Source organism: Rhodnius prolixus, unplaced genomic scaffold (genome assembly GCF_049639745.1).
Source record: "Rhodnius prolixus isolate KJV_2025 unplaced genomic scaffold, Rpr scaffold_8, whole genome shotgun sequence".
Taxonomy (NCBI): domain Eukaryota; kingdom Metazoa; phylum Arthropoda; class Insecta; order Hemiptera; family Reduviidae; genus Rhodnius; species Rhodnius prolixus.
In genome coordinates this window covers 33,218,411-33,234,318 of record NW_027411593.1, presented here as the reverse complement: position 1 = coordinate 33,234,318, position 15,908 = coordinate 33,218,411, and the positions used below count along the sequence as shown (strand labels likewise).

The 15,908-nt window shown below is 31.8% G+C and overlaps 1 protein-coding gene across 6 annotated transcripts in view; it reads right to left on the bottom strand.

Annotated features, from left to right (window-relative positions):
• Nucleotides 1-1,251: 1,251 nt before the first annotated feature.
• LOC141451239 (scavenger receptor class B member 1-like) overlaps nt 1,252-15,908 on the bottom strand; it is a 68,406-nt gene continuing 53,749 nt past the window's right edge. For 5 of the 6 annotated variants that reach the window (XM_074122469.1, XM_074122472.1, XM_074122470.1 and 2 more), the window contains 9 exons: nt 9,434-9,525; nt 8,619-8,782; nt 8,006-8,150; nt 7,713-7,913; nt 5,467-5,597; nt 4,543-4,823; nt 3,365-3,483; nt 3,172-3,294; nt 1,252-1,633 (listed from right to left, as the gene is read on the bottom strand). In XM_074122469.1, coding sequence (XP_073978570.1) covers nt 1,346-1,633; nt 3,172-3,294; nt 3,365-3,483; nt 4,543-4,823; nt 5,467-5,597; nt 7,713-7,913; nt 8,006-8,150; nt 8,619-8,782; nt 9,434-9,525 — 1,544 coding nt within the window. In that variant the 3' untranslated portion in view covers nt 1,252-1,345. The remainder of the gene's footprint in view (nt 1,634-3,171; nt 3,295-3,364; nt 3,484-4,542; nt 4,824-5,466; nt 5,598-7,712; nt 7,914-8,005; nt 8,151-8,618; nt 8,783-9,433; nt 9,526-15,908) is intronic. The other variant, XM_074122473.1, reaches the window with a different exon arrangement.

The window sequence follows — 15,908 nt, the reverse complement described above, 5'->3', positions numbered from 1 at the left end:
TTAAATCAAACTAACTTTTCTAGATTCAGCTTGATGAAGGAAAGGTTTACTTTGAACTTCTAATGAATAAACCAAACATTAATTTTACTATGATTCTATTTATCTAGAACGTACATCTCTACTAAAGGGTAGCGTAACTTTGCCCTATTTCCCTATGAACATCACAGAATACATTCTAGGCTTCAGAAAAAGAAAAATCGGGAGCTCAAATATTTATAAACGAAGTTAAGATTAATAAAATCATATATATATATTTTTTTTATCCAAGTATTTGGATAACTGTTTGTTTACAATCGTATTTTAGGTTTATTGTAAGATACTATTGTAAGATGTATTGGTTTCCAGATTTAAATCGAGCAGTGTTTAGTCCATTTGAAAGATTGATTCAATAATACTGTCTGAATAGGCTAAAAGAGTGCTAGCTTCTGCTTAAGGCACAGGTAGTTCTTTTTATTATTATTATTACAAATAATTCTTTTATTTATTTATTTTTCTACAAAATAAACAATTTCTCACTTCTTTTTACAATGGCAATATTCAGGTATAAAACTTTCATGTTGCTATTTTATGTACCGACTGAGCTTTATTGAAAGTGCACAAATGAGTCTCGTTTAAACGGACCAATTTTAGGCGAAACTTAACAAATGGCATAGAAAAAAGCAAGTCCATAATTAGGCGAACAATTTTTTTAAAAAAAAGCATTAGACCGGCGTGTTTTATTTATTTATTTTTATTTTTTGTGGTAAAACCCAAATATCGCTAAAAAAATATTATGATTTGTATTAAAAATATTTATTTTTTCTATACAAAGCAGAAACTAATATATTCTGTGGTGCCTCGAGAAAGCAGAAGATGCAACATCCTTCACTACATATAGGATCCATCTACTTCATCCTCTAATCAGAACGACTTACTGCTATTTTTTATTGTGAACTCCTAATACAATGACTATTCTGACTGGATAGCCTAAAACTAGATAATTTTGCATAAGGACGGATTATGTGTTAACATTTTTGATTAAACGAAAGAATTTTGTAGGTTTACCACTTCCAGCTTAACAGAATTCTGAATGTGGTCTAACAATACTAACTTCTTTTAAAAACGAATACTTATATTGAGGATTTAACGGTGTCTTTTTAAATAAGACTTCGACTAACACACGTTTATTACATGTTCACTAAATATTCTAATCGAAAGACTTCTAAGTTGATAAATAGGAATTAAACATTGTTTTATGTACATAACGATAAATTTGTTTTTTTTTTTTACTTTTGTACCTCATACAGCCATTAACTTTTAATATATTTATATATTATATTTACAAAGAATAAAAAGAGTGATTTTGTTATCTAATCCGAAGTGGGTTTAATGGTGTCGCTGGCATAAGCTGAGCGTAATGAGTATTTCTACCAACAATTTTTTCCTGTTGTCGCTGTTTTCGCTTGTAACTGATCAAAGTTGCTGTTCTGCTATCAATAAAACCGCTATTCCATGCATACCTCAAATTAGCAATAAATACTAATAGTAAACCTAATGCAAACATTAGTATTATGCAACCTGTTTGCAGTATAGGTCCAATAACCAGCAGTAGATCAAGTAAAAATATCATAGAATTTGGCAGGCCCAAAAGTTCCTGGAACAAAAGTTAAAAACAAGTATACCACATGCTGTTAATTTAGCAAATACTTTTAGAATCTAATTTTCAAATGAGATGTAAGGCGTACCAATTGCTTTATTTTGAAATGCTGCAATATAAAGCAAATTATCTGGATATATTTCTACACAATAACATCACTAAACTTTAAGACTTATGCTCATTTTGAAGAAAGATGGATCAACTATCAAAGGATTTCCATACATTTTACTTAAACACATAACCCAAAAAATGATCAGTTCAATACCATCAGTGTCTTCCTAGGAGCTTCTTACAGCTCACTGTCCGGTGATGGACAGTGTTGTCTGTAACGAGAGAACACTGTCCGGAGGCCGGCAGTGCACTGAAAAAAGCTCCGGGCGCCAATAACCATAGATGTTGACGCGCCTTAAATCATTCAAAAAAAAAAAAAAAAATACCATCAGTGTTTATAGACCTTCAAGATGATATCTTGTGTACAGAGAGATTAAAAAATCAATCCACAGTGGCAAGAAGTTTACTGTGTAAGTATGTAAGTAACATTCTTATGTAAGTAAACGTACGAATGAAAGATTTAGAGATAGTTTCTGTTGTAAAATCACAAAAAAGTTGCATGCAAAATAGCCACGATAGACCCTACTTCGCTGCGAAATAATTAGCTAACATTAATTTTTTCAGAAGATTCCAGGCAGATGAAGCTTTCTATTATCAAAGATAATGAGTTATTCCCTTTCTACTGAGAGTACATGTAATTCCATACTTGTAGGGAAACAAAGGCTTTAGACTGTCCTATAGTAGTGATAAAAGACAGGTTATTTGTCCATAAATAAACAAATTAATCATTAGAATGTTTTATTAAGAATAAAAAAACAAATGAAAATATTTAAGGGTGAAAAATACGTTTTCCAACCAAAACGAGATAAATTTAAAATGAGAAAAATCACTACAAAATTTTAACCAAAACATTGAGTTGTTTTAAGACCCTAGAGTCCAAAGATAGTTGGATAGAATCCTGAATCAGTCAACTACTGATTAACCATCAAAATAAAATCAGAATAAAAAAAAAGGTAAAATAAATAATATGTATCCTCTGAAAAGATGTCCAGAATGACTGAAACAAGTTGGGCATGAATTTATGAACTTAAAGGTGAGGCCTTTTATAGTTCTCTTCTCTATGTCGGAGAAGAGATAAGAGAAGGAATAATTATAGAAAAAAATAATATTTCATTCCTTTACTTATCCCCCAACCTGGGGACAGTCATTCGGAGACTAAGAGCTCCAAGTTTTTAGAAAAACGCCTTTTTTACTTCTGCAATATCTCATAAATTAAGTGGCAGAATAATCGAATTATTTGAACCAACCAGCACCAAGGTAACTTCTTTTGCGAAAAAAGTCAGAGTATTATTTTATAAACAGAAAATTCCATAAGTTGTGATAAATAGAGATTTCGTTCAGCAATAACATATTTTATTTATTATAACATTATATTTAATGTCTTAATAAAATTAATTAATTATGTAATGAAAAAGTATACTAACTACTTCCATCCAAAATACTGGAATCACAAGATTGTTAAATGGCTTCACTCTGTTTTGCTTTGTTTTTTTTACAACTAAATTGGTTTGTATTCTAGTTTTTACAAACAAGGGTACACCAACTTCCTAAAAAACAGTCTTAATTAATGCCACATTATATACTCATACTTTAAAATATAATTTTTACAATACGTACTGGTTGAATGGCGAATATACTATCATGTTTTGTTGAATTTGGTGCAATACCATCGATAGCGTCTACTAGACTGCGGTTACCTTTTATAAAGTGTGGTAACGATATTGCTACTGGAATGTCTGAAATAATAAACACATTGAAATCAGTTTTGTCTGTACTTCCAATTCGGATTCGAAAAGCAGTGGCGTATTCTCTACGAATTCTAGGCACGCGTTGAGCCTTATTTTCTGCGAATATTTAATTAAATTTAGCCGAAATTAGTAGCTGAAGTGATTCATTTCTCCCACTATACAGTTTGCTATTGCAGACCTTTGAATCGAAAATTTACAATTCCTAACTTTCTTTAAAGAGACTGTCCAATAGTGAGACTTAGTACCCTAGAGCTGCGGTAACAGCAATTAAAGGCGCGGAAAAATTGGGTTGTACACACGTAATCTCAAAAGCATTTAGGATAATAACCTTTATAGTGCAATAATTTTTTTTAAGATAGCGGTGTAAAGCAGCCGGCTACTTGTGGAATCTAAAAAGTTAGGGAAATTGACGGAATTTGAAGACATTTTTGAGAATATTTCACAAGGTTGAAACATTTTAAATCACAACCTTTCTTAGAACCCAACTACAAAGATTGTATGCTTGCATTTATTCATCTACTTTAAAATTCAAACCATTCAAGAGAAATTATGGTCTCATGACTGATTTAATTAATGCACTATTAATTATTAAGTAATGTGGTACACTAAAACAAGTAAAAAAAAGATGTTAAACGTCAAAATGGGTTAATGCATTGCTTGTATATATTCAGGAAAAGAAGAACTGAAGAAGCCATTTTGAGGCCTTTATTTTGCATATCTTCGGATAAAAGTGAATTAATATAAGCAGAATACTTAAAAGTAGAAAAAACTAGAAAAAAAAATCTGTATAACACAAGGCTTTCTCTTGAAAATGGCCTGTTTGAAAACAACAGTAATGTCGCTTAAACCCTTTAAGTCTGGCAAAGGGCCAGTTTTACTGGGTTATTTTTATCTAGATGGGCTTCCACTTTTTATTAATAGTACCACAATGAAATTAAAATTATTACAAATACTTGGCTCTACAAATAATGCATAATAAGTTAGAAAAACAATTTGTAATATCATTAGCCAAATGGCAACGATTTTTATGTAGTAAAAAAATCTTACTGTAATAGCAAGGTGAAAGATCGGATAAACCTTTTGGTAGGCAACCTTCATTCTTGTTACAATAACATTTATTATCAGGATTATTTGGATCCAGTATATCTTCTGGGAATTTAAATAAAAATGCTGGATAACCTCCTTTCATTGTAATTTGTTTGTCAAATAAAAATGGTAAAGGACGACAAAAAGCTCTTCTGTATACTTTAAACGTGTGATTAGTATTTATATTTCGTGGAAATAATACCGCTTCAACTGTTCCAGTTACTTTATTGCAAGTGTTGCTTCTGAAACACAAAATGAAGATAATGAAAACAATATTATTACACTTTATTCAAATAATTCACATAATTCTGATGAAGCTATAAGATCTAGCAGCTGAGTGTGAGAATGGTAGCCGAGATTGATTAAAATCAATTTCTTCTTCAGTTTTCAATAATTTTTTTCATAGCTTCGCAAATGATAAATCTTAATTATGGCAATATTTTCAAAATAAACTTTAGATTTACACAAGCGTTCCAAACTTTTGTTAGTCCTCTACAGTTTCTTTGATCAGATGGAACCCAAAATTTTCATTATTTCTCTACAGCTTTCAATACTTGATAGAGAATTTAGATTTTAGTGCAACCCTTCAATAAACATGCAAAGAGACTAATTAATAATTTTAGCTTGGAGTGATAAAGAAATCACATTAATATATACATTAAAAAGCAAAACTTTTAGATAATCATTTGGGCCCTGAGAAGTAAAACTAAGGTATCTTTTTACGGCAATTTAATTAAAAATTTAATTTATGTAAAAAACAAAATAAAAGCACGATTTTGGAATCCAATTCTTACATAATTTCATCGAAATTTTGCACTTGCTTGTTACAAGATCTTACTACTAAGCTAGATATGTATATACATTATTACGCTTTAATAAACTCACTTATTGGTTGTTGAATCATAACCCCAGAGTTTCAGCCCTGGTGAGCCGTTAAATTTATCTATTGAATATTGATCTTGATCTTCAGTCTTATTAATAAACATTGTCACTCGATTTTGGCCTTCGTCCATCAGCTGCAAAATTAATAACATTTTTACTAAACATTTTCCCTGCATAATTTATCCTTGTCCCACTGTTCTCTAAACTGTAATAAAAGTTAAAATGTCTAACCAATTTTACATTGTTACTCCATTTTTGTAATAATTGTAAATATTTAATAATAAAGTTAACCTATCTATTAAATTTTAATTAATCACATTTTGTTAGGATATTATTTTGCTGAAAATATTAGCATGATGAAGGTGAAAAGAACAGTTGCTCTTAAAATTAAACATACAGACATATATTAGACACTTTGAGTTAATGGCTATTATTATTATTAGTTTATTTTTTATTTTTTTGGCATTGGCTTTCGCCATACAGCCAGCATCGTCTAGGTGCTTATCACTAGAATATCACTCACTCTCCATTCTTACTTATAAATACATTCGCTTCACACATTCATCTCCCTATTATATCCAACTATTTACATAAACTACAACTAATGGAGGGATGAGTACTCTATATTCCTGCCATCCTTGTAGTTTAACCGAAATTAAAATCACGTAATCCTTCTGTAATCATTTTCTTCCATTCATTCTATAACTTTTAAATACATTCATATTTCATTGCTAGCTCAGCTATAGACTTAAGCACATATATGTTGGTGGAGAATATTATGTCTTAGTAGCGAAATGGTGCATCTAAATACCTGTATATGTCGTCAAATATTCGTTTCCTTTCTACCACATAACGTGGACATATTATTATTATATGTTTGAAATCCTCTTCCTCATTGCAATGTACGCAAAGAGGAGAGGACCTTTTGTTGGATCCTGTGTAGACACGATCCGCACACCGCGTGGTTCGCTCTCAGCCTGCTTATTGTCGTAACAACCCATTTATTAGTGCCAGTTCCCTTAAACCATGGTTGTCTAGGTAACTGATCTGCCATAGTTTTATAGAATCTTCCTTTATTACCATTACTGTAATCTTGATATCGGTGTGTGGTAATTTATAGTTAGCCATTTCCCCACTATTGGTGGCTTCCTTTGCAAGTTTATCCACAATTTCATTTTCTTTTATACCACAATGACCTCTTGTCCACAAAAAATTAATGCAGACCCCCCTTCTCTTTAAAAATGGCAATAATTTCTACAATCTCTGCGATAATAATAAGTGTCCCGAAGCCACTTTTATTGAGCACCATCAGCATCAGGACAGTGCGCTCTCGTTACTGGCAGCACTCTCTGTGAGCGCTAAGAAGCGCCTAGAAAGAAAAGAGCTGTCAGCTGAGTTCGAACCTGGGATCTCCACTGGAGATCCAGTGCTCTAACCACTGAGCTAATCCCCACCTTTAAAAAGAAAAATACAATTACCGCTCCTTTTTGAGAGATTGTGAATATTAGGTGGGATAGATTATAAATATGAGTTTGAACTAGAATTCGTCTAAACCTATTACAAATTAGATTAAATTACTCTGCAGGAATGTGGGTATTGCATAAGCCAGTGTAAATGTCGTTCATGTAGATAGGCTACGGTATCTTCAGCGACGCTAAAGATTCCTGGAAAAAAAATGAACTTTCACCAAAAGTATGCTACATAGATTACATCAAACATTCACTACGTTTGGTACTTTACTGATAGCAAATAGGAGCATCTTCCTGATTGAGAATGTATTCCATTTGTTGCTGCGTTCCGTATCAAAAAAAATATGCAAAACTCGAAACTGGGCAGTTTTTTTTTTTTTTTGTCAGGAACGATTAGTGGCGCGAACCTCAAAGCTAAGATGTACTTGATACTGGATTCGATTCCTTGGCCTTGGAATTTAATGTGTTAAAATGAGAAAAAATTGTAAAATTGATACTAAAATATGAGAAATATTCGTCTCCATCCACATCTAATCGAAAATTAGACTTGAGGGCCGAAAAAAGGGAAGAAAAAATATTGGCAATTTCAGTCCTTAATTTTTTATTATTTGCTAAACTTTCTTTCTGGGGACAAGGTCATCTTCAGGGCTCATGTTATTGACAATTACAACATGTAAGGTTGTGTCGTTTGTCCCATCATTCATGTAAAGTTTATGTTCAAAACGATGAAAAATACTCAACAATTAAGAAAAAAAAAAAAGTTAGAGATGATGAACTAACCCTGTCCAACAATCCAAAGCTTCGAAAGTTGATCCAGTTGGGCAGCATATTACTGGCTAGATGGACCAATGGATCATCATAACCCCAGAGAAAGTCGTCAACAGTTAGGTGGAGTATTGGTTGTGCATCTAGATAAGCTATTAGTGTAGATAGGGCCACGTTCATAGCTGCAGATGAATTATGTAACATTGAGGCAATGCCCTAATTTTTTTTAAAAATGAGAAAAATAAAGCTTGTAAGATACAATTATGAGCAATTCATCTGAACTATTTAACATATATAGAATTACTTACTAGTAAGGGTATATTAATTACATTAACCATATCCTTTTCTGGATTTCCAATAGAGTGCTCTGGCTCAAATCTAACAGATCTTTCTGGTGTGTATGATAAAGTATGATTTTCATTCCATGTTATGTCCTTATTGATAACTGTCTCACTGAAATATATTAAAATGTTGCCATAAGCATACATTATACTGCAATATAATAAATATGTATAAACCTATCAACAAGAAAGGAATAAATGTAACATGATAATTCTTATTCTTTTCCATTATTGCAGTATTAGAATTCTGAAAGAACTTGGAATATCTCCAAAATTATTAATTTTTAATTATTATTATTATTATTTTATTATAGATATATAATATAGATTTGAAAGCAATATTTAAACGTATATATTTTTGTAGTCTTATTTTTATTTTTTAAAAAGGTCAATCGTAAGTTTTAGAATCTCTAAAATAGGAAACACTTTCAATGAATAGCTGGTTGGCGTAATTTAATTTCCATTACTTATTTCAACGATATATGTATATAAATATGTATAATATATAAAATGTATTTACTATATTATTAGATTATATCAATTCCTGTGAGTGTGGTAAAAAATAATTTATTTATTTTACCTGTACGTGTATGGTCCTATTTCTTCTACTTTCAATTTTGCGTCTAAACCTTTAATGAACCTATCTGCATTTGTAATATTAAACATAAAAATTTTAATATATAATTTTATTGGAGGTGTTTTCCACATCGAGTATATATACGATCCTTCTTTCATATTTAACATCTGAAAATAATTCATTTTATTATTCAGTATGTAAATTATAGAAAATAATGGTAAAGGCTAGCAAATACTAGTTTAGTATTTTAATTTTTTCAATGTAAGCCACCATTGAGGACAATAGTGTGTTCTTCAGTGCTCTGCCGGCATCCTGAAAGTGGTACTATCACAGACAACATTATCCTACATGGTGTACTAAGAAGAGGAAATCTAAGGATTGGCTGGATCGAAAACAGGATCTCCAAAGTCCATTCCATTAACCACTGAACTAAAAATCCGTTCCCTTTGGTTCTTTCACTTTTGATATTAAAATTATTTCTGTTGGCAATTACCACGGATTTTCAGGTAATCTGACAAGTGCAGCTGTTTAGCCAAATTATGTTCATGTTCTTTTATGTTCTTTCAATCACCTAGAAGCAACATTCAGAGAAGGGACTCAACTTCGCCCATTATATAAGGCTTTTCAAAGAAGTAACTACTATGTGATAGTTACTACATTCATTTAATAATCCAGAGGGCAACATTCAATTGTACCTATATTTTATTAAGTTTAGGTACTATAGTAACAAACGATGACCATCCATAAGAAGCGTTTTTGTGGTTTTGCTCTTATGATACTAATTAATTTTAGGTTATTTAAAGTTAAAGTGTACTTACAATATCTTTTGCTAATTGAATTGGATCTACAAAATGTACTATATAAGCCACACACATCAGTGATAATCCACATAGGCACAGTTTAGTGTAACCTAAAACAAAAATTTTCACTTGTTGTTTGATAGTCTAAGTTCTACGCATGATGAAATTCTAATTCCTACCCAAATTCACTTCTTTTCCCTTTTTTTTAAGAACTCAGAACTCGCCACTAACTATTTGAATTGTAATAGATTTAGATTAATAAATACATTCATGCATTTAAAATTTTCTTCAAACTGTGCATCTCAACAAACTTTCCTGCCAATGAGGAAGGACATTCAAGGCAATGAATACCTGGACGTGAAAGGGAAAATGAACCAGAAGGGCACTAACATTGACAGGATTAAAACAGAACTAGCATTTACAGATATGTGCTCACTTCAAGTATGAATGTAAAATTAAAACAATCATTTATAGAATGAAATAAAGTTGTATTTATTGAACCAAGAAGATTCACTTCGCAATTTTAGAAGACAAATAAATGGCGAATAAAAACACAATACAAACTATGTATGATCATTGATCTCCAGTTTTTTTTTAAATACATCTTTAAACATATATACAAACAAATACAATTTTGCAATGATAATGACATGAGACCTGCTGATGAATGAAGAATGCATTATTTCATGAGAAAAGAGAATAGCAATGATAGCTCATTGGACTGGCATGCTAAGGAGCGGGTTCGAGCCGTATCTTAGATTTACTGCTTATACAATCTTGTATTGAGTGAATGCTACTCGGAGGTCGTGAAGGCATTAGAAGGGCTCAGATGACCTTTTAATAGAGACGCGTCCCATAATTATTTTAAGAAATCATTTGTGGTTAGCCATTTTTTTAGTTAATTTATTAGTTATGAATATTTTAAATATAGATGATATATTTTACTTTTCAGACAGCCTTGCACCATATGTAAGGGGCCCTCAAACTTGTCAGGTGATCTTTGGACTGATTTATTGAATTACTTGGATTTTCAAGGTTATTTACTATTTCAATGACCCGCCTCTAATTTTTTGCATATATCAAATTGAATTCTTAGTGCAATGCGAATTAGGTAAAATGTAAATTTATTAATTTTTGCTTTCATACTTGATTATTTTTACCAAGGACAACAAATTTGCTAATTTAACTCGAAGGCATGAGTAACATTTGTAATTTACTAATGGGAGAAGATTTGGGAAGAAATCCTTGATTATCCGGTCACGGCCAAGTGTTGCGGCTTGACGTTTGCCCTTGTTTTAGCATTAAAGAAAGAGAAAAGAACCATAAGAAACCACTCGGGAACCCACAATATTAGTAAGTGTAATTAGTTCGCTGACTTATGAATCACATTGTTTGATGGCAAATAACCGACATTTTATGAAGTGAAAGACGAATTTTCACCAGATGGACAAACCTCTGAAAGAAGTCAGAATAAAATCAAACAATTTTGCTTTTGTAGGATTTAATAAATTCATCATTGATGTTTGATTAACCAGCTTCCCTTTTAATAATCAGTAATCAATCTAAATGAGGTCTCGCCATGCTCTAACTTATTCACTGTAAGAAATTACAAAACTTTCACTGGGTTTCCCATTTTGATTAAGACAGATCCTTGGCCCAGTTGAAGATGACCTGAGAGCATCATTCTTTAAATTGCACTTCTAATCTTTTAAGTATTTAGTCAGAGGTCAACATGATATTTTGACAATGATTAACCTGCATTGTTTGCTTCGTGTCATTTATTGCGTTTAATTATATACATTTTTTGTTGCTAAACAATTATATTAAATATTATTTGACAAACAATTGAAGTATCTGTTTAATCAGGAATTCAGTATTACTGTAAAGAGGCATTTCCTGAAATTCGATCTTAGTCTATTTTTCAATACTATTCCGAACCAAAACGTAACACAATTTAGTAAAAGTAAGTAAAGTAATCGCCTATTTTTTCAGGCAGGGCTTAACGTCCAACTACCATTTACTAGGTGTCGTGGACGGAGGCGACTAGCAAACGTACTTTACCATTTCTCATTTAACATTAAATAAAATCTAAGGCCAAGACCGGGAATCGAACCCAGTACCACAATGCATATTAGCTTTGCAGGTCTCGCCTCTTAACCCGCTCGGCTACCGTGGCGCCTCACAATTTAGTATATTTATATAGTTTTACTTTTGAATAAATGATTTTATTGCATATTTTGAATTGAGATTCCAAACTGGAGAGCTATTCTAAATCAGATGATTCCGAGATAGCCAATAAGAAACTTTTACCCAATAAATAAAGAAAAATTATCTTCTAGATTAAAAATTATAAAGTCTATAGTCTCCAATGCGCCACTATTAAAAAATAAGAAAGAACAGCAACTCTCACTTTGAGGCTGGAAATATTTTTGGGAATAAACCAGTAGAAGGAATTGGCATTTCTTCAGGAATTTTGGCGTCCTTTGAATATTTCTGCTGACATTTAGTAATAACAGTATTTAAATGAAAGCATACAGCCTCTTTTTCCAGTGCATGTAGATGTTGTTCATTTTTTAGGGCCAGACCGTTAAGTAACAGAACTGGTAAGTGCACCAGTTGTGTGCCATAACTTGCCCTTTTAGATCTTTGATTTTGGGTATACCTAAAAAGATTCTACTCAAAGGATAGGAAGAATATTTTAAAAAGTGTTGAGCAGTCGGCTAATATTAATTTGGATTAATTTCGTCCATAATTTATAAACTACCAGTGCAAAGCATGCTATGAACACAATTTCAGAATGATTCAGTTTTACTTAGGGTTGCCAACACAATAAAGTTTCAAAAAAGGACACCCTAAAAAAATAAGGTACGTACAGGGACGTCGACAAGACTTTGGGGCCCGGGAATATACAGGGTGTTCAGCATAAGACTACCGTTACTTCGGGAGGCGATTCTGGGCATCATTTGCAACAAAAAATTCTATATAAACTATGGCACGATTCGGCTCTATTTTATAGATATTTTTAATTTTATGTTTTTTCAAGTTATTACTACTTTTTAGCAAACCTTTTTTTAATATTTCTCAAACTATTAAAGCTAAAGCAATTTCAATAAGCTCGTTAGAAAGAAGGTTAAATTTCCTTTTAAATATTTTATTTTATTTATTTATTTTATTTATTTATTTATTCATTTGTCTCTAAGGCCTGAGCCTTTTACAAACGGAGTTTCAGTAAACAAATTATATACATAATATAATAATTAAATGAAATGATAAAACTTGATAATAAAAGTAAAATAAAAAAAAACAATATCATTAATGAAATTAAAATAAACAAACAAAAAGTAATAAAAATAATAAAATAATATTTACAGATTCTGTCTAAAGGAAACAAAAAATATAAAATCTGTTTAAAACACAAAAACAAAACTTTAACAACTGAAATTATTCGTTTAGTAAAAATGATCTCAACTTTAATACACTAAACACGTAATTATATACAATAAGTAATTTTGATTTTTCGCAACTGTACATTAGTTCCAATAGATCTCTTTGTACCTCAGTGGGCAGATTACTTTTAAAATAATAAATCCTTATGGAGGCATATAGAGGACAAACAGCAAACAGATGCGAGAAATCTTCTTCAACGTGCATATCACAAACTGTGCACAACAATTTACAATTTATGATGTGAATGGACTTCTGTAAAGATATTTTGATAAAATATTTATTAGAAGTTCGCATCTGAGCAATCAACCTAGTTACGCTGAAGGGTTGTCTAACATTAATATACTCTTGAGGTACTCCAGCCAAGAGTGGTAGGCTATTGTAAATATCACTAAACCGGGAATATTCAAGAGATTGCCTGTCCAACTGGAGCAAATTAGTATGAAGTTTTGAAACTATTTCACCAGCAGAAAGTCCATTGAGATCAGCCTCTTCAAAAGAAACACCATATTTGCCCAACAAAACTCTCAACTGAAGAAACCAGTTATATTTCACAGGAGCAGTACTCAACTCCAAAAGTCTAAAAAAACAGATACGCGGCAATCTTGTGCTCTCCATAGATAATATATTTTTAATCCAACCGACAGTAATCTTAACAATTTGCAGCAAAACATGAGTTATACCGAATTCAGTTCTAATAATATAATCGGGAGTGTTTCGAGATAATTGGAATAATCGCTTATAAAAGTTCAGATGCGCCCTCTCCAACAAATCGACGTATCTTAGACTCCAGACTTGAGCCCCATACAACATTACACTTCGAGCTATAGCATTAAATACCCTCACTCTCGAGACCCAACTATCACATTTTGATTTTGTTAAGATATTTATAACTGATCCGGCAGCGATATTTGCCTTGCCAATTGCTGACCTGGCAGTCTCTAAAAACAAAGAAGATTGGTTGAATCGCACGCCCAAATAGACAAAGTTATCTACAGTATCTAGCATCACATCATCATAAAAAAACTTATACCTTTCAGCCCTCAGTCTTCCCTTGTGAAAAATTACAATTTTTGACTTTTCAGTATTTACTTTTAAGCCATTCAAAACACAGTAGTTCTTTAAAATATCTAATTTTTTGTTTAAATCAATGTGAGAGTCACTAAGAATAACCATGTCGTCTGCGTACAAGAGTAAGATAACATCAGATTTACCATCTATGTTAATACCCCGAGCGTTATTTTCCCGAAAGAAGTTCTCAATATCCGCAATGAAAAGCGAGAAAAGAAAAGGACTAAGGACCTCCCCCTGCATAACCCCTTCAGACAGAGGTAATTCAGAAGTAAAATTGCCATTCACCTTAATTTTGAAAGAGGCATTTTCATACAAGTTCCTTAATATGTTAATTATTTTGGGAGAAATTCCCGCAGAGTGAAGCTTGTGAAATAGTTTAGAGTGGGGCAGAGAATCAAATGCTCTTTTAAGATCAATAAAAGCAGTAAAAATTTTCCTTTTTGGCAATCTTAGATGACACTGAATCACTGTACTAAGTACAAAAATATTATCATTGCATCCCCGACCCGGTCGAAAACCATTTTGACATTCTGGAATTACTGCAACCTCTTGATCCCATATTAACAGTCTGTTCAAAATAATTTGCATGAATATCTTAAGAATACAATTAGCTAAACAAATGCCTCTATAGTTACCTAAATCACACTTATCTCCTTTTTTGTACAGCATAAATTGAGAAACTTGAGACCACTTAAGCGGGAGAACCTCACTGGAAAAAACTTTATTAAACAGAACCTCCAAATACAGAAGCCAGTTTTGAGGAAGGTGTTTGTAAAATTCATTTGAAATTTGATCGGGTCCAGGAGCTTTAGAACTTCTACATTTTTGAATGCTTTTCATAATTTCGTCATGAGTAATTGGGGCGTCCAGTATAGGATGGCCGACACCGAAGAATAGGGTACTATCATAAATCCTCAAAGGATAAATCAATTTATAATAATTCTCCCAGGCGTCAACACTAATAAATGAACATAACGCTGGTCTAAGCCTATACTTATTTATTGTTCCCCAAAAAGTCCTAGTGTCTTTTACGTTTGCAATACTATCTAGTAAAGATTTTTGAAAAGATCGTTTTTTATATTTAATCAAGTTTTTATATCTTGCTTTAGTATCTAAATAAATTAATTTCAAGAAATGCACAAAATTGGCGCGTTTACAAAATCGTAAAAGTTTCCTAACTTTAACCTTCATTTTCTTACACTCTTCGTCATACCAAAGATTTTTTATATGAGTTACAGTAACATCCCTTCTGATCAGCTTGGTAGAAAACATACCAGTTTGGCTAGCAGATTCCATTAAGGCTGAGTACAAATTTTCATAAATAGAATTTATTGTTTCTTTATCAAAATTAATACATATTCTGGGCGAAAACAATAAGCAATTAATAAACATATCAGCTTTATTTTTATCCCAGGCAATCACTTTTACAGAACTTTTTGGATCATAATTGCATGGCGAGCTTGTATCACTAACTATGACACAATTTAAACTGACTATAACAGGAAAGTGATCCGATCCAGATACAATACCTAGGACCTCTAAATCCCTTACTTCAGCTAAGTGCAGACTGTCAATCCAGACTAAATCTACAACACTCTGCCCTTGCGGACTAACATAAGTGAATTGAGAGGGCGTGTCCCGAAGCGTTCTACCGTTTACTAACACAAAAGAATTTAATTCCATAAACTCAATCAAAGAAGTACCTTTACTATTACAGATTCTATCACAAGACCCATGCTCAGCTGAAAGGAATGTATTATTAAATAACTCTTCATCATTATTTTGTAAACTGCCCACTCTACAGTTAAAATCTCCCCCAATTAAATGCATACAATTGTGAAAGGGCAAAATTTGTTGCAATGTTACTTCAAATAAATCTAAGACAACATTTAAATCTAAACTAGGTCTAAAGTACACCAAAACTAAAATAAAAGAGAAAATATTTGAAATAAATTTAATAATAATCCACCATGGT